Source organism: Ailuropoda melanoleuca, chromosome 15 (assembly GCF_002007445.2).
Source record: "Ailuropoda melanoleuca isolate Jingjing chromosome 15, ASM200744v2, whole genome shotgun sequence".
NCBI classification, from domain to species: Eukaryota; Metazoa; Chordata; class Mammalia; order Carnivora; family Ursidae; genus Ailuropoda; species Ailuropoda melanoleuca.
Genome location: NC_048232.1, coordinates 86,024,543 through 86,047,764, shown reverse-complemented (window position 1 = coordinate 86,047,764; position 23,222 = coordinate 86,024,543). Strand labels below are relative to the sequence as shown.

Below are 23,222 nucleotides of genomic sequence, written 5' to 3'. Positions count from 1 at the left end.
ATTGGCACTGCTCACTTGGAGACACTAGGGCCCCCCCTTCACACTGGGCTTGGAGGGATTCTGGCCCAGATGCCCCAGGCAGAGCTGAGCACCACCCTCCCCGTCGGGAGGGACACCGCCTGGCCTCTGTCGCTGGTGTCTGCTGCTCCCAGCACTCACAAGGCCAGGCTGAACTTCCCTCCTGGCTCTCACGTACCCAAGGGAAGTGGGTCCTTCTGCCTCTTCCTGTGGAAATGACCCATCCAGGCAGCAGGTCAAACATTCAGTCTGCAAACATTGGAGCCCCATTTCCTCCAGGCACAGGTGGAGGCCCGGACCACACCCTTACAGTCGGTGCCGAGGGTGCGATACAACGATACCGTAGCAAGAAACAGGGATTGGGTGTTCATCGTGGCCAGGAGCTACTCCAACACCTTCCCTGCATTAACACGCTTAATGGCAGCCCTACTGAGAAAGTAGTGCTATTATCCTACTCGAAGGATAAGGGAACAGAGGCGCAGATCAGTTCCATTCCCCAAGGTCACCGGCCGAGAAGTGCCGGGGGCAGAATTTGAATCCAGGAACGCTCATCCCTACAAATCTACATGCGTGGGCTTACGGTCTATAAAGCATGTCGGGTACACTGGTCCCTCCTAGCCTCTCGCTCAATCTGTATGTAGCTCGTGTAATTGGCGGTCCGGGGAGAAAGGTGCTGCTGTCCTACGTTCTAATTCTTTAAAGGCGGTTAATACATGCACATGATCAAATAAAAGGGTACACGGTGATGACGTGTCTGTCTCCCGCTAAGTTCCTGTTTCCCAGGGGCACCAGTGTCCTTGCTCCTTTGGTTCTTTCCACAGACACTCTATCCTTATATCTTCTTGTGTTTATGTGCCCTAAAATCCTCCTTAAAAAAAAAAAATCACCCACATGGTCGAATCGTATGCACAGTGAGTCTGTCCCCTTTCTCGACAGCTGGAGAAACTGCCGTTGGTGTGTTTGGGCCAGAGTGGGCCCCATTCAGATTTGTTGGTCTGTCCACTGGGTTTGTTTTCTTTTCCTTTTTGTTTAAGGGCTTCTTGTTTTAGTCTTTCCCTCTAGGATTTGAGTTGTTCTCCGAGGTGTGTGTGTGCACCCGTCTTCTCAGAAATTGGACGGCCGTTGTCTGCTGGCAGTGAGGGAGGAAGGCGTTATTTGATGAGGAAACAGGCTCAGGGAGGGGGTGCCTGGGCTCGTGCTGCCCAGTCTGGGAGAGCTGAGTCAGGGACCCAGCTCAGGTGGCACCCCCAGGGCTCTGCGAGGCTAAGAGCAAGAGTAGCAGCCCCCAGCCCTGGGCAGGGGTGGGGTGGAGGAGTGGGTTCAGCCAGCGCGGAAGAGTCTGGAGATTCAGGGGGAGTTGGGTCCTGGAGGACTTGCGTTCATACCTGCATGAGTAGGAGTTTGGCGGAAGGGCCTGGAGCCACCTTGCAGTGTGTGTGGGAGGGACGCAGTAGGGGAGCAGGTGGAGGCGGCTGCAGGTGATGGGGTGAGAGGTGATCGGGCAGGGCGCGGGGGAGGAGGGAGAGGTGAGGTGTCTGACGAGGCTGGAGGAGAGGGCCTGGTGAGTGAGGGCATGAACGGGGGAGACGGGGAGGCCCAGTGATGCCTGGCACTGGGAAGGGATGAGAGGAGGTGGGGAGGCAGTGGTATTGATACAGGTGATGGAAAATTCCAGGCCGGGAGCTTGAGAGGCAAGGCTGGAGGTGCATAAGCAGGAGAGACAGGGACAGGTGTGTGGGGCTGGTCGGAGAGGGCACGAAGGAGGCCAGGATGAGAACATGGGGCCAGGATAAGGGCGCAGCTTTCTGTGGGGCCTCGCTTTGCCTAGGTCCTGTGCTGGAGCCATTCCTGCTGCTTATTCAGTGGGAGCTTGGGGGGCACTTGGCTGCAGGGGACCAGTCACCTGGCAGGGCACAGAGACAGGGGCTCTCGCTCACCTGGGGCCACCCCAGGTCTGGACTGCCCACCACCTGGCTGTGCCCACCCCTTCCCCTCTGCCGTGGCGCCCCAGCCCCCCAAAGTGGTCCCTCTTCAGCCACACTTACTCCTTACAAACAGCTTGCCATTTGTCTTGTTTCGAGTGTCCCATCCTGGCCCTTCCTCTTCCTGCACCCCAAAGCCCCCCCAAGTCAGGTTCCCCATGATGAGTCCCTGCCACAGGGAGAGTAAGTGTGGTGATGGTAACCCCAGTTACCATCCCCCACAAGCACGCACATTTTGCAAAGCATTTGCTGGTTGGAGACAGCATTGCTATTTCCTTTGCACAGAGGCACAAACAAGCCAGAGAGGGCAGTGAATGAATGCCCAGGCCAGCTGAGCCCAGCCTCTCAACCTTGCGGGGGGGTGGAGGGATGCTGGAGCCGGATGAGAGACCCAGAAAGCCGAGCCCCATCCCCAGTTGCTGGGGACTCCTTCCTGCTTTCTTTCTTGTAGCCCTGGCCCCTGCATCCCAGAGGGGCAGAACTGCGGGTGGGGGCCTGGGGCTCAGACTGAGCCAGCACCTTGCGTGCAAATTCTGCCAGCTTCCTGTCTGTGACTCAGTGTCCCGTCTATGCAAAGGGAGAGTAACCACCCAGGGTGCCAGACGACTGAGGGCACTGATGCTTGGACCCCTGCCGGGCCCTTGTCCATTCCTCCCAAACCCCACCCGCTTGCCAGCCTCATTTCGAATCCCTCCCCTCCATGCCCTCTGTTCTCTATCACGGCTTCCCTTGCTGAGTCCTGGACACACCTTATGCTTTCCCATCTCTGTGTCTTTGCTCTGGAATGCCCTCTTTGAATCTCTATCTCCCCCAATCCTTCCCCCTTCAAGCCCTTTCCAAACTCCTCCTCCGGGAAGCCTCCCCTGACCTGCCTGTGGTGAGGCCCCTCCTGGGAACTCCTACAGCCCAGATGCTTTTTCGGGGGTGAACACAGTGAGGGGAGGGCATGGTGCCCGTGGGCAAAGGGCTCCGGGGTCAGCCTGGGCTGCTCCAAGAGAACAGCAGTCCGAAATCCAGCAGCTCAGCATTCACACTTCTGGGGGTCTGCCCATGAGATGTTCCCTGAAACACCCTCTGCTCTTCTCTGGGCCAAGCTCAGATACCCGCTCCCTTGTGCCTCATTGTCAACCCCAACCTCATCTCCAGTACTTTCTCCCTTATCCCCACTGCCCTTATTTTTTTGAAAAATCACATTTAGGATGTATTTTCTAAGTCCCCTAAGTCCTTCTTGGATTGAGGTGGGACACAATAGATAAAGGAAGGAAGGAAGATAGGCCTTCGTGTTTCCATCTAGAAAATGGGTGGATGCTGTTTTCCCTGAGTTCCCAGCTCTCATGTCCTGGGGTTCCCGACCAGGGCTCCCTTTTGTCATGTCTTGGGTTGGGGGGGGTCAGATGGCGGCTCCTGGCCCCTCCTCAAGGCTGGGACGAGGGTAGAGAAGCCAGGTCAGCGCCCCAGCGTTGCGGAGGGAAGAAGCAGCTACATCTGGCACTCCGGGGGCGGGTGAGGTCCGGGGGTAGGAATGAAGGCTGAAACTCTGAGTCACCCGATCAAGGCCACATCTCCTGCAGGCACCTGCCACACAGGCTGGCGTGGCTCAGTGTGGTGGTAACAGGGTCACTCCTAGCGTCGAATCTTCCTTTTTGGGGGCTGAGTCTTGGTGACACTGTGAAGAGTTGGTCTCCTCTTTCTTTGCAGGACTGAGTCAGCGTTTCGGGGGCAGCACGTGTCTGGAAGCCCAGTGTCTTGCCCCTCCTTAGCCCTATTTAGCTGGGCGACTCTGGCAACCACTTGGTGACTCTGGGCTCTAGTCCCCTCATCCGGGAAATGGGGATAATAACCCCCCATTGGGAGGGCTACATAGGAGAGCCCTTCGCTCACCATCTGACCCTGGAAAGGCACCTCATGGGGACCTTCCTCCTTCGGCCTCCTCCTTGGGACAATTAGGAGGTTGGAACCAGTGTCCTGAAGGGGGCCCGAGGTGCCATCCCAGCCCCTTCCCCCTGCCTTCTCAGTGGGCCCTCTGTCTGGGTCTCTGCCTGTCTGTCTGTCCTGAACACCCCCACAGTGGGGCCTGTGGACAGCCCTGCTAGCCCATCAAGACCCATTTGTCCAGAAGAGCTCAGCCTCCAATTGTCTCAAGGGCAAAGCCTCTGAGCTGGTTGGCCTGAAATCTTTTTTATAAATATTCTATGGGAAACTGTTCTTGGCTTTGTAAAGTGGGACTTTGGTCTACTTTCCAATTCCAAAGCCATCTCCTGTGGCGGTGGACCCGGAGGTGGTCCTGCCCCCCATTGTCCATGGCCGGCCTGCTTCCTCCTGACTTAATCAGGGGGCAACGGGTTCATTTCCCAAACACCCAGTGTGCCCCGGACCTAGTGTGCCCCGGGCACGCAGAGAGGAGCCAGCTGATGCACCACGCAGCCGGTGTGGACGGTAAACACAATCCTTCACACACACGGACAAACGTTCTTCTAGCGTTCCTTGTGACCAATAAACTGCTCACCTTTCCCAAAGTGTTACTGAATTCACAACAGCTCATAGTGACTCAGGGTTTTCTCAATGGATGTTCTAACGACAGCAATTGTCATATGATACCCAGGGGCGTTTGTGTGCATGTGTGTGTGCGTGTGTGCGCGCGTGTGCGTGTGTGTGAGAAACAGGTCCCTCATTCTTGAAAACGCTGGGGTCCTGCTGATGTAGTTCAATTTCCCTGGCTTATGGTGGGGGCCCTGAGGCCCGGGGAGAGGAAGGGACTTGTCCCAAACCTCAAGGGCAGAGTCCACTCCAGGGCTCAAGCAGCCGGGAGCCTGGTTAAATCTGGGTCTGGGGCCCTGGGTGAAATGATCTTGGGGGACCCTGGCTCATGAGGAGCCAGGTGCGGCAGCTCCGATGGAGGCAGGAGCTGTGGGCCGGTAGCAGACAGACGCCCCAGCTGCTCACGCCGCCTCCCCCTCCTCCCCTTCTGCGGGTGGCCTGGCCACGTCGCCACCTACCTTTCCTGTTTAAACCACCCCTGGAATTCCAGAGAATTGCTCCCACCTGCTCCCAGTCACAGTCCTTCCAGCCAAGGCCAGCCTGCCAGGCCCCACGCCGCCCCACCATGGTCCATCGGGCCTTCCCAGGGCTCGGTCCTGCATCTTCTTTTCTTTTCTCTTTTTAACTTCAAAACCTTGACAAGGAAATTTTAATAAGCAGAAGTCACTGTCTTATTCTCCTCCCAGCAATGAACAATTCCATCCTTTCAAAGTAAATAAGGGCTAAACCTGGAAGGTATGGGGATGATCTGGCCTCTGTCCCAAACACGAGTGGCCAGGTGGCCTTAGAAGAACGAGGCCTCGCACGGAGGCTGCAGGGAGGTGCACGGAGGGCTGCCAGGCCAGAGGAGGACATGACAGCACCCCGCAAGTGCTTGCCAGGCCTGGGGTGACAGAGTGGCTTTCTGACACCAGAACAGGCCACCGTACCCCGTGCGCAACGTGGCTTGATTCCACCCGTCCACCAAGCAGCTTGATTTTTACAAGCTTGTGAAACAGACCAGGGTAGAGAGGCAAACCGGGAGTGTTCAGTGATGTTGAAAGCAGCCTGGGATGGTGGCAGGGGCGGCGCAGGGCGGGAGGGCCAGGCTTCCCTGCCTGAAGGCTCAGGGAAGCCATTGGTGTCAAATCCGCGGCCTTTGCTCCTCGTGTTCTCCTTTTTCTTTTTTTTTTCAGGCAAACAATAAAAATTATTGAAATTGAACAGTAAAAGGACAGTGAGCTTGCTGGGCATAGGGGATAGAATTTTTTTTAAGATTATATTTATTTACTTGAGAGAGAGAGAGCACAAGCAGGGGGAGTGGCAGGCAGAGGGAGAGGAAGGCTCCCTGCTGAGCAAGGAGCCCAATGTGGGACTCAATCCCAGGACCCTGGGATGATGACCTGAGCCAAAGGCAGACACTTAATCAACTGAGCCACCCAGGCGCCCTGAAATTAACTGGCAACATAATGACAGGAACTGATTAATGTTCTGGACAGACTTTGAGAGGATGTCTTTCCTCTAGGCCATGTAATCACTTTATTCCAATAATATATATTTCAAAACTAAGCCATTCCCTGACTCTTGTGTTCTATTGCATAGTCTGCCTTACATGATTTCCTTCCTTCCTCTCTCCCCAACAAAAGGACCCTGGATGTGGTCTCGTCTGGTATATGACAACATCTTCTGGAATATTCCTGAGAGGTAGAGATAAAACCTCTGACCACAACATTACAATAGATGTTATTAACACTCCTCTTTAAATCATCCCATAATTTAATCCCAATACATTTATCTGTAGATCTATGAGGATAAAGTCTAAACAGTAGGATACTTAAAATTTTTTTCTTGAGGTGGGTGAAGCAGGTGATGGGGATTCAAGAGTACATGTATCACGATGAAAATAATAAAATAAAAAAAAGTATTCTTCTTTAAAAAGGATTTTATGTGTTTGAGAGAGACAGAGAAGGAGCAGGGGGAGGGGCAGAGGGAGAAGTGGACTCCCCACTGGGCAGGGACCCTGATACAGGGCTTGATCCTGGCACTCCGGGATCATGACCTGAGCCCAAGGCAGACGGTTCACCAACTGAGCCACCCAGGCGCCCCTCAAAATGTATCCTTAATGTTAAGTTAAACGTGGCTTTCCTGTTTGTCTTACTGGTTTTCATGCTGTTCTCTAGCAAAAGACAACAAAATGCTTCCTTCGCCCGTGGGATGGATGAGAGAGCTCTTACGCTCTTGGTGGGCATATAACCCATTTCCCTAAATCATCTCAGGTTGAACATCTGTTCCCTTCTCTTGCTCTTGAAAAGGCATATGTCTCAGACTCTAAGGTCTGCCTGCCCAGCACCCAGCTAGGCACCCAGTAGGTGCCAGGTCCTCTTTCTAGGGTAAAGCAATCTGTTCTCTGAAATCAATCTTGCGATTCCAGATTCTCCATGCCTCACTAGACCCAGCTGCAATACCCAAATATCACCTGTGTACCAGAGGTCACCCTGGGACTGTCACCGCCCTTTCCACGGAGTGCAGCTGAAGACTATTGCCGCTTGCTTGGTTGGCTCCATTGTTTTGTTTCATACTCTCAGCCAGATCCCCCTGAATTCAGAATGACCTTGACTCAGCTGTAACCCCCGTGTCTTTACCCCATGAACAGATGCCACGGCCAGCTTTCTGGTAAGTTGCTCTTCTGCAATCGACGGTGTGAACCCACGTGCCCGACTTTATGCGTATCTGTTCCATTTCATACATCCGCTCATTCTGGGCAATCGAAACCCGATTCAGTTTCTGCTGCGTTAGGCATTCCTTCCATTGCGCTCATCGTGCTTCACGTTCCTTCCTGGGAGACAGATTCTCGCTACTTTTTCTGCGGTGGCTTCAGGATGGCCACCAACATTAAAATAAGCCAGGCTTTGCCCGAGAAACGTCTGTGTCTCCGTGGACAGAGCCTCAGCCTGCTGTGTGTTCTATGGAGCAGCACGTTCGAGAAGAGTTCCACAGTCGGTGTCCTCAGGGTCATGGCAAACAGTCTCTGGTGTTATGTTCTCATTCTCTCTCTGGACGGCCAGACAGACTCCATGTGGCTTTGCACAGTTGCTCATGCAGGATTTCCGGTTGTCGCAACGTTCACACAACTGCGGGAACCTGAGGGCGCCGCCGATCTCAGTGACCATCATGTCATTGTTACAGACTGCTGGATGTGCGGTGGGACCGTGCTGGCGATGCGATCCACAGGACCATGTTCCGTGGCCCCTGAGCAGCCCCCCACCTGTGGCAGACTCCTCCGCTCATCCTAGACCGAGTGCCTAGTGCTGGCAGATGTGCAGGCCAGATGTGGCGTCTGGTTCTCAGTTCTCCAGAGAGAGGGGGCCTGGAGGCCTGCGGGGCGTGGGGAAGCCCCCAGTGGCCGAGGGGAGCTTCACAAGAGGCCAAGCTCATCACCCCATTCTTAAAATAGGACAAGGTGGGAGCATTGCCCAAGTGTTGGTAGCAGCACAACGTTCTGGAACTTTCCCCCCTTTCTGGGACCTATGCTCCATTCTTTCAAGAAGAAGAGAACAGTGCTTAAGGTGGCCTTTGTGGCTCTAAAACCCCTTCCTCCCTTCTGTCTTCTTTTTGTTGGTGTCTCTGTACCCATCTCGCAGCTCTGGCCTCCTCGTCCTTCTTCTTCTTTCTTGCTCAACTAGGGAGTGACTGGAGGGGTCTCCTCGCCTTCACTCTTAACGCTCCTTTTCCTCTGGGGGCATTTACTGCTTCCACAACCATCTCTCTCTGCAGAACCGTGGAAGAGGAGATGTGGCCATAGGTCAGATTCTCTGACCAGCTTTTCGTGGAGGCACCATTGCACCCTCCCTGGATCCCTGATACGTGTCAGATCTGAAGGTTCCACCAAAACCTTGGCGCTGGACAGGACTCGCCACTTACGATGGCAGACGTGGACCGCCTCTAGATCCGCACGAGCCAGACCAGAAGGAATTCACTGTTTGCTGTTTTTTTCCTTTCTGTTTTGATACGCTCTCACGTTTTCAAGGAGGTTGCACGCCTTGTGCAAGGAAAGAACTCTCATGCCCCCTTTACTCAGAGTCTGGGATCAGTAACGCTTGTCACATTTGCTTTCTCCGTATGTCGATGCAGACGGAGAAGTAGACACGGGTACGGAGAGATAGAGGTATTTTTCTGAACCGTTGGAAATTAGGTTCAGACACCATGGCTGTCTACCCCTAACTATCTCAGTGCACCCTCCAAAAACAGGACTTTTTCTGTGGATCCGCAGTATGACGTTTAAAATTGGTAAATGTGACATCAAAGCAGCACTATGATTTAATTCACAGTTCACATTAAATGTTGTCAACTGTCCCAATCATGTCCTTCGTGGCTCTTTCTGCCTCCAGGCCAGGGTCAAATCCAGAGGCACGCATTGCACTCAGTTGTCTCATCTCTTTGGCTTTCTTCGGTTGGTGGCATTTCTTTATCTTTCATGATCGTAACCTTTTTTTTTTTTTTTTAAGAGTACGGGCAGGTTATTTAGTGCAATGTTCCTTAATCTGCATTATCCAAGCCGGCTTCTGTGTCCTTTGGACAAGTCCTCATTAATTTTTATACACTTGCTTGCTTTTTGGCAGAAGAAAAGTTTCCAGGCTCAGTCTTGAGGGATTCTCCCAGAAGCACTGTTCTGCCGTGATCCCTGCAGAGAGACCACCACTCCCCGAGTCATGAAACCTCATGCCCACCAGCCCAGTCCCTGTGGACTCCTCCAGCCTGAAGCTTGGACACCCCCACCTCCAGTTCCTGCTCCCACCTTTCCTTCCTGTAAAGGCGACAGGGAAGCTCGTGGAGTCCCAGCACAGCCCCTCCTGGCTGGGCTTTCTTGGGTTCCTGGTTTATGTCTCAGTTTCTTCATCTGCAAAATGGGGTTGGTAGTACAGTCTATCTCACAGGGCTGTTGTGAGGATAAAATGAGGCACCGCTTAGCCAGTGTCAGGTAGGCGGGAAATGCTTTCAAGGGAAGATTGTCAGCCTTCACGGGTCTGCCTATAAAGCCTCTCCCGACTTCCCAGCTCCCACCTCATAGGAAAGAGGCTTCTGGGCACTCTGCAGGCTAGAGCAGAGCGAGGTGAGTCTAGGAGGCTCTAGTCCACTGGTCTGCCCCTTACTCAGTCTGGGAGCGGTGCAGGGAGGGACTGAGCCTGCGTGTAAGTCTGAATGACACCCCCCCCCCCGTTTCCCATGCCTTTCACTCCCCATGGCACACCCTCTAATATACATATGAGGTGTGACCTACCAATCCATCTCACAGGCTGCTGATGTATTGTTTTAAAAATACATAACAATGTGTTGGGAGTGTTTTTAAATGTTTGCAAAATGGCGCCAGGAAATAAACCTCATTCTTCTTCTGCTCATCACATCGGAGGCTCTATGACCTTTCGTGAAAGGGCAAATTGTGGTTATTCATCCATTCCCTGGGGAGGGGGTCGTGGTGGGCAGAGTCACCTATGATCAAAAGCCGCAGGCAACCTTTCTCCCCCCTCCTCTGCAACACCCTTGTGGGCGCCTCAGATAATTTGTTTGGGGGCACTTAATTTCACCCGTTGCCTGCTGGACTTCCAGAACCACGGCCCCAGTTTTCAGGGTGTGGGCAAGTTTCCTTCGAGGCCTTTCCTGGCAGTACCGGTGCCTTAGCCTCTCCAGGGCTCAGTGTCCCCAAATGAACACAGGCACAGCGGTCCCGACCCACACAGCATTGTGAGGGCGACTGCAAAGGCACTTAGCACACTGCCTGTGCCTGCTGTCCCGGCTGTCACCCCACCCCCCAGGACTGGCCAGTCGATGGTGCCTCTGCTCAGAGCAGGAAAGGCTCTGTAGGTCTTTGCATCCAAGGGCCTCAGAGTACGCGGAAAACTGTAGCCCAGAGAGAGTGAGGAGTTTGGGCAAAGCCACACAGCTCGTGGCGGCTGACTCTGGCTGTCTTTGGTACCTGGACCAGCACAGCTGCCGAATGAAGTCCGGCTTGACCCCAGAGGCCAGGTGTCGTGGGTCCAGCTCTGCCACTTCCCGGCTAGCACTTCCCTTCACGGCCCTCACTTGCCCCATCTGTAATAAGAGGGCGGGAATAATGCTTCCGCCACCAGAGATCAGGCGGAGAGCAGGTGCCACTCCCCCGGGGCCGGTCACCCCGCAGTCAGGGCCCGTGATCCACGCCCCCCCCCGCCAGCAGGCGTGCGGGGACGACGCCAGGGCACCCCCAGGGAGCTGGCACCTCTGCGGCCAAGCTGCCGCGCACCTTGGGGGCGGGGCGTCGCGGCCCGGAGACCTCATTGGCTGGGGCGGCGGGTGTCGCAGTCCCTGGGGCACGGGGGTGGGGGCGGCGCCGGGCTCCCTCCGAGCCTTTCATCTGGGCCGTTTTGCCAGCTCCGGACTCCAGCGCCCACTGCATGGGTGCGGCGCCCCAGCCCGGCCGGCCCCACCGCCATGCTCTGCTACGAGGACGAGGGCAGCTGGAGCCTGTCCTTCTCGGGCGCCGGCTTCCTGGGGCTCTACCATGTGGGCGTGACCCGCTGCCTCAGTGAGCGCGCCCCGCACCTCCTCCAGGGAGCCCGCCGTTTCTACGGTTCCTCGTCCGGAGCGCTCAACGCCGTCTCCATCATCGCGGGCAAGTCCGTCGGTGCGTGGGGGATGGCGCGGGCTGGGGGGCGCGGGGGGACGCGGGCTCCACGCGGGAGGCAGGGCGCGGAGAGGGGCGTTTCAGGGTCCCGTGCCTGGCGCTCTGCCCTGCGCCCTTTACATCCAGCATGATCCCATAGGACCTTCATAAGAACCCTGAGGACTTGGGGTATGGTTACCCTCGTTTCCCAGAGGACCGATCAGAGCTGGGGAGGCTGTTCCCAAGATCAAACGGTGGACAGAGCATTTGAACGTAGCGCTGGGCACAGCTATTCTGAGCTGGAGAGGGGAAGACTCCACTCCCATGGTTCCCCAGGAGGGAGGTCAGGTCTTTGGGACGGCTGTGGGCAGGCCCCTGGGTGACTGAGGCCCTCTCCTCTGCGGTGTGCACAGACTTCTGCTGCTCCCATCTCCTGGGCATGGTCAAGCACGTGGAGCAGCTAAGTCTGGGCATCTTCCACCCCGCCTTCGCGCCCATTGAACACATCAGGCAGCAGCTGCAGGACAGCCTGCCCTCCAACATTCACATCCTGGCCTCCCAGCGGCTGGGCATCTCGCTGACGCACTGGCCCGATGGCCACAACATCATTGTCACCAGCTTCACAACCCGTGAGGAAGTCATCCAGGTAAGCATGTGGTGGGACCCAGGGCCTGGAGGCAGGTGAGTGGGCTCTATCCCTACAGTGACTTCCAGGGGCTTCCCAGAGGCAGACACTCCTTTTGGGGAGTGGGGTGGGGGATGTCATTTGAGGCTTGGGTTTGTTTGCAAATGAGAGAGTCGAGGTACAGAGAGGGGCGACAAGGGGAGTACGGAGACTCCCAGTTTGCTTTGGGAAGGCCCCTCGGCTGGACACAGAAGGGAATGGCTGGGGGGGGGGGCAAAGTCTGGCTTCTGGACTCAGGGCCCCTCAAGGGGCGGCTTTTCCAGAAGGGTGCCTGCCTGCAACGGATTAGGAAACAATCCAGTATTGTTATAAAACGGGAGGTTGTGACAGAGAGCCACAAGGTCAGGGCGGGAGGCCAGTGACAACTGTGGGAATGGTCAGGTGGGCCAAGTAGGGATTAGGTCCCTGGGAGGACTCAGGCAGGTAAGGAGACAGGGCGGGAGGCCCAGAGCTCTGCTTCCCGTTCTTATCAGGGTCTGCACCTCCCACCCAGACTGGGGTCCCTGATGCAGAATCCGATTCATCTTGCTGGCCCCAGCACCCAACACGGGGACTGTTTCTAGGTCTGTGATGACCAGGATTCTTAGTGTGTGCCGTATGGGGGCCGGTCCCTTGCTGCGAGCTGATGTCCGTGGGCTCTCGAGGAAGCCGGTTGGGACCCTCCAGGTGATCCCAGCATCTTTGCCTGTATGGTGCATAGCACGGGGCCTGGCACCTAATAGGTCCTCATAAACATTAGCTGCTGTCACTGTTATTATTAATTTGTGGGAATGAGGCTCCTGCTTGCATCTCCAGCTGGTTAGAGGCAAGATGAGTTCTGCAGCCCCAGAGAGGGTTGGAGGGATATTGCCAAGTAGACCACGAGACAAAGTTCTATGCTCCATGAGTTTGGTAAGCCCTAGGTCAATGGTTCTCAACCAGGGGTGATTTCTGCCCCTGCGGACATTTGGCAACATTGGAGGCATTTTTGGCTGTCACATTCTGTGTGTCTGTGTGTGCGTGCGTGTATGTGCGTGTGCATGTGTGTGAACAAAGGACTGACCCCTAGTGGGTAGAGGCCAAGGAGGCTGATAAGTATCCCACCATGTATAGGACAGCAGCCTCCCACTCCATCCCCCACTCCCAAGACAGAACTCTCGAGCCCCAAATGTCAATATGTTAAGCATCTTTTTCACTGTCAGAGCCTCTACTGGGAAGAGTGGACAGTGTTTTCCAAGTGGATAAAGAAATCAGGGTTTCTCTCTCTTTTTTTAAGATCTTATTTATTTATTTGTGTGAGAGAGAGCACGAGCGGGGGGAAGGGCAGAGGGAGAAGCATGAGCAGGGAGCCTGACGTGGGACTCAATCCCAGGACCCTGGGATCACGCCCTGAGCCGAAGGCAGATGCTTCACCGACTGAGCCACCCAGGTGCCCAGAAGTCAGGGTTTCTTGCTTGAGATGTGTCTGGTTGGATCAGTGTCCAGAGAACACACTTTGGGAGACATACCTAGATTGTTGGTGAAGAATTCCTGCCTGCCGAGTGAAGGGGAAATGGTATTTGGTGCCTCTGTTTGTCCTTGGTGGGGAAAAATCCCAGCAGCAGTCTCCAGTGAGCAAGGACCCATCATCAGGAAGAGGAGGGCGGGTGTCAGGATGGGCCTGCATTCAAATAGTTCTTAACCTTGAGAATTAGGCTGGGCCTCGTTTCCCAGCCCTGAACACAAGACCAATGCCAACCAACTTCGCAGGCGGCCCTGGGGTTAGACACCATGCCCAGAGCGGGTTCTGCACGCCAGGAGCACAAACAATGGTGTTTCCGCTGACTTGTTTTCCCAGGCTCTGGTCTGCAGCCTATACTTTCCTTTCTACTGTGGGACAATTCCCCCCGAATTCAGAGGGGAGGTAAGTGTACTTTGGGGGCTTGATGACCAAGTCCCTGCCCTGTGCTCTGGGGGCCCCGTGTACCTTCTGCTGAAAGGCGTGTGGGTGGAGGGAACCTGGGTCCCCTTGCACCTACCACATGCCAGGGCTCCCTCTGCCCCTGGGGGCGGTGCTCAGAGCATCCCGGGCTAGATGGACCCAGTGGCTGGGGGGGAGCTAGAGGTCATCGGCTGCAGCCCCTTCTGGCTGGTGGCTCGGCGGCAGATGGGCCGAAGATAGGACACCCTGAGCAGATGGTCTACCTGAATTGCAGCGTTACATCGACGGGGCTCTGAGCAACAACCTGCCCTTTGCGGACTGCCCCTCCATCATCACTGTGTCCCCTTTCCACGGGACAGTGGACATCTGCCCCCAGAGCACCTCGGCCAGCATGCATGAGCTGAATGCCTTCAATGCCAGTTTCCAGATCTCCACGAAGAACTTCTTCCTGGGCTTCACCTCCCTCATACCCCCCAGCCCTGAGGTAGGTGTGGCCCCCGTACCCACCTTGATGGTGTCAGAGGCTTGGCCATGATCCAGGGTCCTGTGAGTCAGACTATGTCCCCACACCCTCTCCTCCCCACCTCAGGCAGTGAGGATCCGTGTTCTGAGTCTTACAGCCAAGTTCTTGAACCCACAGCATGGGGCTCAAGTTGTGTCCTTACTATTCTTCCCCTGCCTGGGTGAATGTTGAGTTAGGACTGGCCCCACATCAAGACACGCGAACACCAGCTCCGCTGAGCTGGGGTATGAGCCAGGCCTCACCCTCGTATTCCTCTGGGTCAGGCTCTGTGAGAAGGTACTACTACCATCTCTGTTTCTCAGGGGAGGACACCGAGGCTCAGAGAGGTCAAGCAACTTGTTCAAAGCCACACAGCCTGGAAGCAGCAAAGCCAGACTTCAAATCCACCCCTTGCCTAGACCCCTAGCCTAGACCCCTAGCTCTTAACCACTGCCCTAGACTGTGGCCAAATTTACCATCTCCATGGAGGTGACGTGTAAGCACAGACAAAAAGGGACATAGACCTAGATTTCTTGTTTTATTCCCTTGGTATTTCTGGAAAATGGGTATTTGACCACAAACAGTGTTATCAACATAACCTGCTCATTCACCCCAACTGTATCCTGGCCCTTCCCTATTCTTTCATTCATTGTGTGGTTCTGTAGTGTCTTGTTTTGTTTTACTTTAAGTAAACTCTACACTACACATGGGGCTTGAACTCATGACCCCGAGATCAAGAGTCCCGTGCTCTACCAACCGAGCCAGCCAGGCGCCTCGGTTCTGTTTCATAATTTATGAAACAAGATCATGTTCATTTACTCTGATCTTCCCTATACCTGTGTGGTGGACGGAAAATCTCAACCCCATCTGGAAACAAGGAAGCCGAGGCTCTCAGAAAGGTGGTGTGGCCATCCTGAGGCCACACAGGGAGGGAAGGCAGAGTTCTCTCCTGGACCTGCAGGTGCCTCTTCCCCATTGGGGGAGCTCTTATTGAGACAGGCGGGTGTGGGCCCCCGGTTTCCTCCGCTATCTCAGGCTGGTTCTGGAAATGAACATCAGAGGACAAAGGCAACCACCATGCATTGACCCACAGGGAACCAGGCAGTGTCCCGGGTGTCCTGGGCCAGGCCTAGTTATCCCATTTTCCAGAGGAGAGAACTGAGACCAGAGAGCGGAGAGTTTGGAGCAAGAGCCCCGCCAAGGAGTCTTAGAGGAGGGAGGTGAAATGGGGCTGTGGGGAGGGAAGCAGATGGAGCAGCTCGTCCCGCCTGCAGTCCCGTGGCCCTCCCCGCCCAGCACTGGGGTACTCGAGCCCTGCCGAGGGGCTCTTGGGGAGCGCAGGCTGGGTGTGGATTGCTTCCAGTGGAAGACAAGTCTCTGGCCTGTGACCACAGCTCAAAGGGCAGGGCCAGGCCGTCCCCATCCTACTCTGACCTGTGTGTTGGCAGGTAGTAGCAGACCACTGCAGACAAGGCTACCTGGACGCCCTCAGGTTCCTGGAGAGACGTGGTAGGTGGCAGCCCCCCAGGAGCTGGGCATCCCGCTTTGCCTGAGCACCAAGTAGACCCTGCCTGCCGGGTGTTTGCACGTTTAGGGACCTCAGCTCACTCATCCTCTCCCTCAGCCTCTGCTCACTGCTCAGCCTCGGCTGGAGGCTGGGGACCCAGGGAGGCTCACGCGTGTGTCCTGCTCTTCAGCTGCTCTTAGTCTGGTGCGGGGAGACAGACCAAGACAGAGACCTCTCCCCATGGAGATGGAGGGACGCTCAGGCCTATGGGAGCCCAGAGGGGGCACCTGACCCAGCCTGGCGGGTGGGCAAAGAGGGCTTCCTGGAGGCGGCAATAGATAAGCTGGCCTTTGACTAGTTATGAAGACTATGGGAAGGCTGAAGACAGAAAGAAAGAGGCATTCCAAGCAGAGGGAAGATAAGGGAGAGCAAAGGAACAGAGGCTAACACCTTCTGGATACGTAACTCAGTATGGCCTCAGGAGTGTGTGTGTGCACGCATGTGTGTGTGTTTGTGGGGGACTGGGTGGGTCGCAGAGGTCTTCTCAGCTGGAGAGTTTGAATGTCTTCCCACAGGGCCATGCTCTTTGACATGGTAGAGCTGAGATTTGAACCCAGGCTGTCTGGCTCCAGAACCCATATCATTTACCCCCCATACACTGCAGCCCCAACACACAGCAGCAGGAAGAATTTGCTGAGCACTTAATACGTGCCCAGATCTGGGCTTGAGCGATCGGTGTTTGTCTGGTTTAATTCTCAGAACAACCTCATGAAGCAGATTTTCATTTTCTCCTTTCTCGAAGTGGAAAACCGAGGCACGGAGCAGTTAGGCCACCTGGCTAACAGGTGTTGACACCGGGGTTTGAACCTTGGACTGCGTCTTCAGGGTCTGGGCTCTGATGAACCACTAGAAAACGCACAAGAGATGGGGAGCCGGGAAGGGCTGGGGAGAGCAGGAAGAGGTCATTCGGGAGAAGCCATGGGTCCATCCTGCAGCAAATTGGTCCCCAGATCTGGGTTTGGGGGTTGAGGGGGATGGGTGGCATGGAAAGCCAGGGCGTCACTGTCACCAGGGGGCTCCGGATGCGCTGACCTGTCATATCCTTCCTCTCCACTGACCCAGGACTTACCAAGGAACCAGTGCTTTGGATGTTGGTGTCGAAGGAGCCCCCAGCCCCAGCTGATGGCAGCCAGAACGCCGGCCATGACAGAGGCCAGGAGGGGGGCCTGTCTCTCGACTGGGCAGTGCCCAATGTGCTGGTCAAGGACGTGTGCGACTTTGAGCAGCTCTCACCAGAGCTGGAGGCTGGTACTGCCCCGTCCTTCATGTACTTGCCCACCTACCCCGTGCCCTGCACACAGGGGCCGGGGGGCAGAGACCCTGTGTGCCAGATCTGTGCCTCAGAGAGCCAGGTCTTTGCCCACGGCCCAGGGAAGCGCAGGAAGTACTGAGAGACGTGAGAGAGGCATACACAGAAGGTTCTGGACTCTCCATGTGGAGATGGACTCATTTCATCCTCCCACCAATGCTCTGATGATGGCACTGGATTGTCGCCATTGAATGGATGAGGAAACCATAACACAGACAGGTTAAGTGACCTGTCCAAAGTCACACAGCTAACGAAGAGCCCAAGCAGGAGTTCGCTCTGAGCCATTTGGTTTGCTCTCCTGCTTAGTGACCCCAAAGTCACAACTGCAGCAGCAGAAAGGTCCAGGCGTGTGTAATGGTGGCGGGGATGTGGGTTTGAACAGCATCTGTGTGAGACCAGAAAGGAGGAGTCAGCCAGGCAAAAGAGGGAATATGAGCGTTCAGGCAGAGGGTGCAGCGCGAGCAAATGTCCTGGGTTTGGTGGGGGCAGTGTCGTGGTTGAGGGGCAGGGGAGCAGAGGTGGGGAGGTCAGGCAGGTGGCCTTGAAAGCTGCAGGAGGAGAGAGATGGGGAGCCACTGGGGGGCCTTACTACAGGCAACCCCTCCTTTTCAGAGTTCACTGCTGCTCTGAAGTGTAGGTTCAACATTTACCGCTCCCAGCTTGGGGGGGGGGCGGGCTGGGGGGGAGGGGAGACTGGGAGGAGAGATGATGGTGGCTGAGGTTAGAGCAAGGACAGTGTGGGTGGCAAAGCGGATGGGGAGGGCGCCTCTTTCTACGCCAGAGACATACAGGGTCTGTGGAAATGGGCCTGGATCTGTGCTGAGCCCTCGAGGACCAAGCTTGGAGCTCTAGAGCCAAGGCGGCATCCCTGTGGCCACATGGGGGCACCAGAGAGTCACCTCCGTGATGGGGCACCACAGCCAGGGCGCTTGGCCCATCCTGGGGTGGGGGCCGCAACAGACTTTGCAGAGGGGCGGGAGAGATGGAAAGAGCTCGGGGAGCCTGAGTCCATGGGTCCATCTTGGAGACCCTGCCGCTTCCTGGCATGGTCTTTGGGGCGAGTCACTTCCCTACTCTGAACCTCAGTCTTCTCATCTGGGAAAGGGGCACGCCCTGCCGGTTTGGGGACGATAATGAGAGAGCACATGCTGAGTGCCCAGCCCTCTGCTGGCTCAAGCTAGGGGCTTGATCAGAGCTGTCTCCTTCTCTGCAGAAAGGGGTGGGGGGTGGGCATACTTTGCGGACTGTGCGAGGTGGAAAGGGGTTCAGGCCACCTGCCCTAAGGGTAATGGTGAGGGGGCTGGCTGGAGGGCTGGGTGGTCATGCCATGGCTTCTCTTGCAGCGCTGAAGAAAGCCTGTGTGAGGGACCCCAGCACCTGGGCCCGCTTCTGCCGGTCAGGGCTTGGGCGGGCCCTGACCTACTTGCTGCTGCCCTGCACGCTACCCTTCGAGTACATTTACTTCCGGAGCAGAAGGTGAGGCCCAGCCAGGGCTCCTGGGAAGGACCTGGCTTGTCCTCAGGGTTGTGGTGGAGACCAGCGCCCAGGACCGGAGGGCGGCCGGCACACTGGGTGGGGGGAGCCTGGCTGGCTTCCCCGGGCTGCTTGGTGTTGGTCGCCCAACCCAGAGGGGGTCTCAGGGGTCTCCTCTGCAAGATGGGACTGGTGGGGAGACGGTATAGCAGCTGCGACCGATGGACCAGAAACGGGGCCTCCTGGTCAGTGCTCTGTCCCTTCCCCGTCTCTCAGACCTCTGGCCCTTTGCTCTACCTCTTAGAGCCTCAGAGGAAATGTGCTGTTTCTGGAGAAATAACTCTTGGGGCTGGTCTGGTTCAGATAAGGTGTGTGGCCTGGGCCAGGTCTCTTGACCTCTCTGGGCCTCATGTTCCTTTTTCATAAAACAAGGCCCTTCCAGGACAGACTGGTTGTGGTTCAGCCCTCACTAACCAGTCTAACTGCTGATTAATGAATCACTCTACATTGTTTGTTTATTCTTTCCACCGATAGTTATATGGAGGGCCTACCCAGCGGCCAAGCTGTGGCTCAGGTAGGGAGGCAGCACTGACTCAGACCCAGTCCCTGGACTTGTGGAGCTCACAGCCCACAAACCGTCACACACTCACCTGTGCAATCGCACCTCTGCCTAGGGATACCGAGAGAGGTCAATACTGGCTGTGATTCCTTAAACGGGTCTGCACTGGCTGTGAACTGGGATAGTTCGCCCTTGGGGCTAACGGGTCAGGGAAGGCTGACCGAAGAAGCTAACTCTTGAGTTATAATCGAATGGGTAGGAGTCCACCAGGCAAAGAGGGAAGGAAAAGCATTCCAGAGGGATGGAACAACATGTACAAAGGTCCTGAGGCAGAAGGCAGGAGAAATAGGCTCATCTGAAGAGCCGAAAAGGAGGCCAGTATGGGTGGAGCCAGGAGGTAGAGTGCTGTACGCGATGGGGCCGTGGCGAGGCGGGGTGGCGGTGGCTGGCAGGGGTAACACGGGCAGGGCTCTATAGCCACGCGAGGAGCGCGGGCTTTCTCCCAACAGTGGTGGGAAGGCAGCGAAGGGTTTCAGTAGAGAAGTGTTATAGGGAGAGCTGTATTTTTTTAAATTCTTTATTCCCTAAAAGGTCTATGACAGTGAGCCGCGGGTCTCAGCTTTGCTCCATGCTGAGTTAATGACCGGATCAGCCCTGCTGCTGAAATTGCCAGTGGCCCAAAGCCAGGAGAGAGCTTTCTGCTAACAGATTCTCCCCATGCTGAACTGTTAGATCGAAACCACAGGTTGAAGTCAGGAAGGATAAGGACAAAGTCTAGACTTTNAAAAAAAAAAAAAAAAAAAAAAAAAAAAAAAAAAAAAAAGTCCATATATGAGCACTGATGGACAAGCCTGTCCAGACCACAGGGAAACTCAGGCTTAGCATTTTTTTTTGTAACTTACATGCTCAACATGTAGGTTGTAATAATAGAGGCAGACAGTCCAGAACAAGGGAGGTGAGAGGCTAGCTTATGTTTTGCTTCTCATGCCACATCCTGTGGTCTGTCTGCCGGTTTGAGGCCCTGGTTGAGAGGCTCTGCTGAAGGCAGCACATTTTGCGGGGGGGGGGGCGCAGCTGCTGTGTCCAGTGAATCTGAGATGTTGCCCAGCCAGCCAGGCCCTCTCTCAGCCATGATTGGATGACCTGGTCCTCTGCTTTCCCCGCAGGGCCCAGGTTCGGAGCCACAGGAGGGTTTTGAGCAAGAAAGGGCTATGATCAGATGTCTATTTTGGGAGTGTCACTGGCTGCTGAGGGGAGAGTGGATGGAGGGCTGTGGAGTAAGGAGGGCAGGTCTGGGGAGGAGAAGGAGGGACAGAGAGAGAGGGAGGAGGTTAGGAACTGCACGCAAGGCGATGGTCCTCCTTTGGCAGGCGAGGAAGCTGAGGCTGAGAGAGGTTCCCTGACCTACCCGGGTCACACAGCTGACAAGCAGGGAAGCTGGGCAGCAACCCCACCCCAGCCTGGCCCCAGAGCCCTGCCCTCGCCGGCCTTGGGCTGCCCACGTGTGCCCCGTGCTGTGTACAACCAGCCCCGTGGCAGAGCCAACACTGCTGGGCATTCTCACCCCCTCGTCCCCTTCCTTTAGACCTGGCACCTCAGGCCCTCAGGGGCAGGGACCCCTGGCTCTGCTCAGGGCCCGTGGGGAAGGTGGGCTCGGCTGGGCCACACGCTCAGGCTTAGCTGAGTGAAGCATTTGTTGCCCCTTCCTCCAGGCTGGCGGCATGGCTGCCTGATGTGCCGGCCGACTTGTGGTGGATGCAGGGCATGCTGCAGAGCGTGGCCCTCGAGGTCTACTCCAGGTCAAAGGACCAGCTCCTCCGGCTGGTCAGGTGAGGCGGGCGGACGGGCCTGGGCAGGAGCGGGTGTGGCTTCCCTGGTGGAGAGAAGCACCAGCTGTTTTTCTGGCCCCTGGGTGGGCAGTCCACACCATCCACGCCCCCCCGCCCCCGTGCAGTCGCTGGCATAGGTCTGGTCACCGCTGTGGGCCAGACCTGCGCGGGGCCTGGATGTAGGAGCTGGCTAGTCACAACTGTCAGTCTGCAGGACCAGCTCCCAGAGGACGAGTGCACCTTCCTGCTCGACCAGATCCCCATCAGCCCTTCCAACAGCCTTACGGATGTCCCTGCATGTCCTGTGTGTGGTCTGGGTTGGGGCTGCCTCTCTCTCCTCCACCTGCCCTCCCTACTGGCTAGAGACCCTGGCGTCCTTCCAAGCCACTTGATGGCCATCCCTGGAACCTTCCCACTAATCTCAGTGTGGCCAGAGTAAGGGCCTCAGGGCTTTCCTCCTGGCAGGGTCCAGGAGGAGAGTGACCCAGGGCTCACTGAATGCGAGGGCTGCCCCCACACAGGTTTACCCTGCCCTTCGCCCATCCCCAGGCTCTAAAAGCGCACACTCACTGGTCTCTGCTTCCTCCGAAGCCCGCCCGTCACCAGCTCCCTCCAGCCTGGGGCAGCTCTCTTTGTGGACCTGGCCACGGAGCCCCGACCTCCCCATCAGGCCTGAGGGGCACAAAGCAGGGCCAACCCAGTGACTGGCCTCCCCTGGTCCTTGTCTTGGCCCTCATCCTGTGCCCAGATCTACCCCTGGTCCTCGAGTCCTGACTCGTCTTCCGGAGCTCAGAGCCCAGGGTGGAACTGTCTGCTGAGTGGAGGACTGAGGGGACAGCTCTCTTTCCCCTCAGACTCTTGTCTCTGACTGTGTGGGTGGGTGGTCCCCAGGAGCAGAAGAGGGCCCACCAGCCCCTCTGGAGCCCCTGTTCCTTGGAGCCAGCTCCCTGGGGCCTGAGGACTTCTCTTTTGGGAGAGGCCCAGCCTGTTGGTATGTCCCTTGGTTGCTGTGTCCAGGTCACCCTGTCATCAGAGGGAAAAAGGAAGTAGGAGCTGAGACACACATCTTGGTTCTTGAATTTCCATGTTGGGGGGACTCGGGGGGCAGCATCTGCTGAGAAGCAGAGTTCGTGTGCTTTTGCCAAGATGTTTGCAGAGCACTTTACAGAAGATAGAGAAAGTGTCAGTGATTGGAAGGCAAATGGAAATGATGGGTTGGGGTGTGCCTCCCCCAGATCCTTTCTCTGACTTCCTTTGTCACTGCACTCACCCCAGGGTGACCCCCATGGTCTGCCTCCTTCCAGCAACCTTGATCTCTGACTTCCTACTGGGTCCATCCAACGGGGGGATCCCCCAGCAGGAGATGGGAGGGTAGGAGGAGAGAAGGGATCAAAATCTTCTCAGAATCCCGCCAACGTCCTGTTGGGGTGTCCAAGGGCCCTTGGCTGCCAGCACCATAGCACCACCCCCTTATTCCTTAGGAAGGCTTATGGTGTAGTGGTGCCTGCACACACCCGGCTGCCAGCCCCCTTTCTTTCTCAGGCAGAGAAGAGACTGGGACACCAGGCCTCCTGTAGCCTCTCCTGGGAACCGATCCCCTTCCTGTCCTCAGAGCAGAACCCACACTGTCTTGGGTTCTGCTCTGAGGCTGGGCCCTTAGGAGACACTCACCCAGAGCAGGGATGGGGAGGGTGGGGAAATGGAGGCATGCACAAGAGAAAAAGGGAGCAAAGGAATAAATCTGAACAAAAGAGATAATGAGTCATTCATTCATTCATTCATTCATTCCATTTTTGCTTAATGGGTTGTAGGCTCTGGGGTCACAGCAGTGAATAAGACTTACATTCTGGTGCAGGTTGGTGGGGAGAATAGAATAAACAGCCAACTGGAAACAAAATAAGATCATCCAAGGAACGGCAGTGCCACGAAGAGAGCAAGAGAGGATGGACACGATAGCGGGTGGGGTAAGCGACATTGGATCGGTGGTCCAGGAAGGCCTCTCCAAGAAGATGACGTTGGGGATGAGGCCTCAGATGAGAGACAAAGAGCTGGGGAAAAAGCTTTGCAAGCAGAGGGAACAGCATGTGCTCAGAGGCCTGAGATGGGGATGCAGCTGATGCGTTTAAGAAACAGAAAGTAGCCAGTGTGGCCGGAGCCTTGTGAGCAATAGGGCAGACGGAGGGTAGGCAGAGGCTGGGTCCCAGAGGCCACTGTCACGGTGATCAGGACATTGGATTTGGGCAG

The 23,222-nt window shown here is 56.1% G+C and overlaps 1 protein-coding gene across 5 annotated transcripts; it reads left to right on the top strand.

Moving 5' to 3' along the window:
* The first annotated feature begins 10,914 nt into the window (after positions 1-10,914).
* PNPLA5 (patatin like phospholipase domain containing 5) lies at positions 10,915-22,719 on the top strand. 5 transcript variants are annotated; one of them, XM_034644357.1, is made up of 9 exons: positions 10,915-11,175; positions 11,568-11,800; positions 13,656-13,721; positions 14,014-14,223; positions 15,690-15,750; positions 16,871-17,056; positions 18,461-18,593; positions 20,862-20,978; positions 22,521-22,719. In XM_034644357.1, the coding sequence occupies exons 1-9, from the start codon at positions 10,983-10,985 to the stop codon at positions 22,636-22,638; spliced, it is 1,317 nt and encodes a 438-aa protein (XP_034500248.1). In that variant the 5' UTR covers positions 10,915-10,982; the 3' UTR covers positions 22,639-22,719. The 5 variants fall into 5 exon arrangements, 4 of the variants coding, with proteins under 4 accessions (XP_034500248.1, XP_034500250.1, XP_034500252.1 ...); XM_034644359.1 differs by having other exon boundaries at positions 21,870-22,719; XR_004620996.1 differs by lacking the exons at positions 15,690-15,750; positions 20,862-20,978; positions 22,521-22,719 and having other exon boundaries at positions 16,871-17,456; positions 18,461-18,490.
* The last annotated feature ends 503 nt before the right edge of the window (positions 22,720-23,222 follow it).

Coding starts and splice junctions, on each gene's coding strand:
- PNPLA5 (XM_034644357.1), top strand. CDS start 10,983: ATGCTCTGCTACGAGGACGAGGGCAGCTGGAGCCTGTCCTTCTCGGGC. Junction 13,722..14,013: donor CCCCCGAATTCAGAGGGGAG/GTAAGTGTACTT, acceptor CCTGAATTGCAG/CGTTACATCGACGGGGCTCT. Junction 15,751..16,870: donor CAGGTTCCTGGAGAGACGTG/GTAGGTGGCAGC, acceptor CCACTGACCCAG/GACTTACCAAGGAACCAGTG.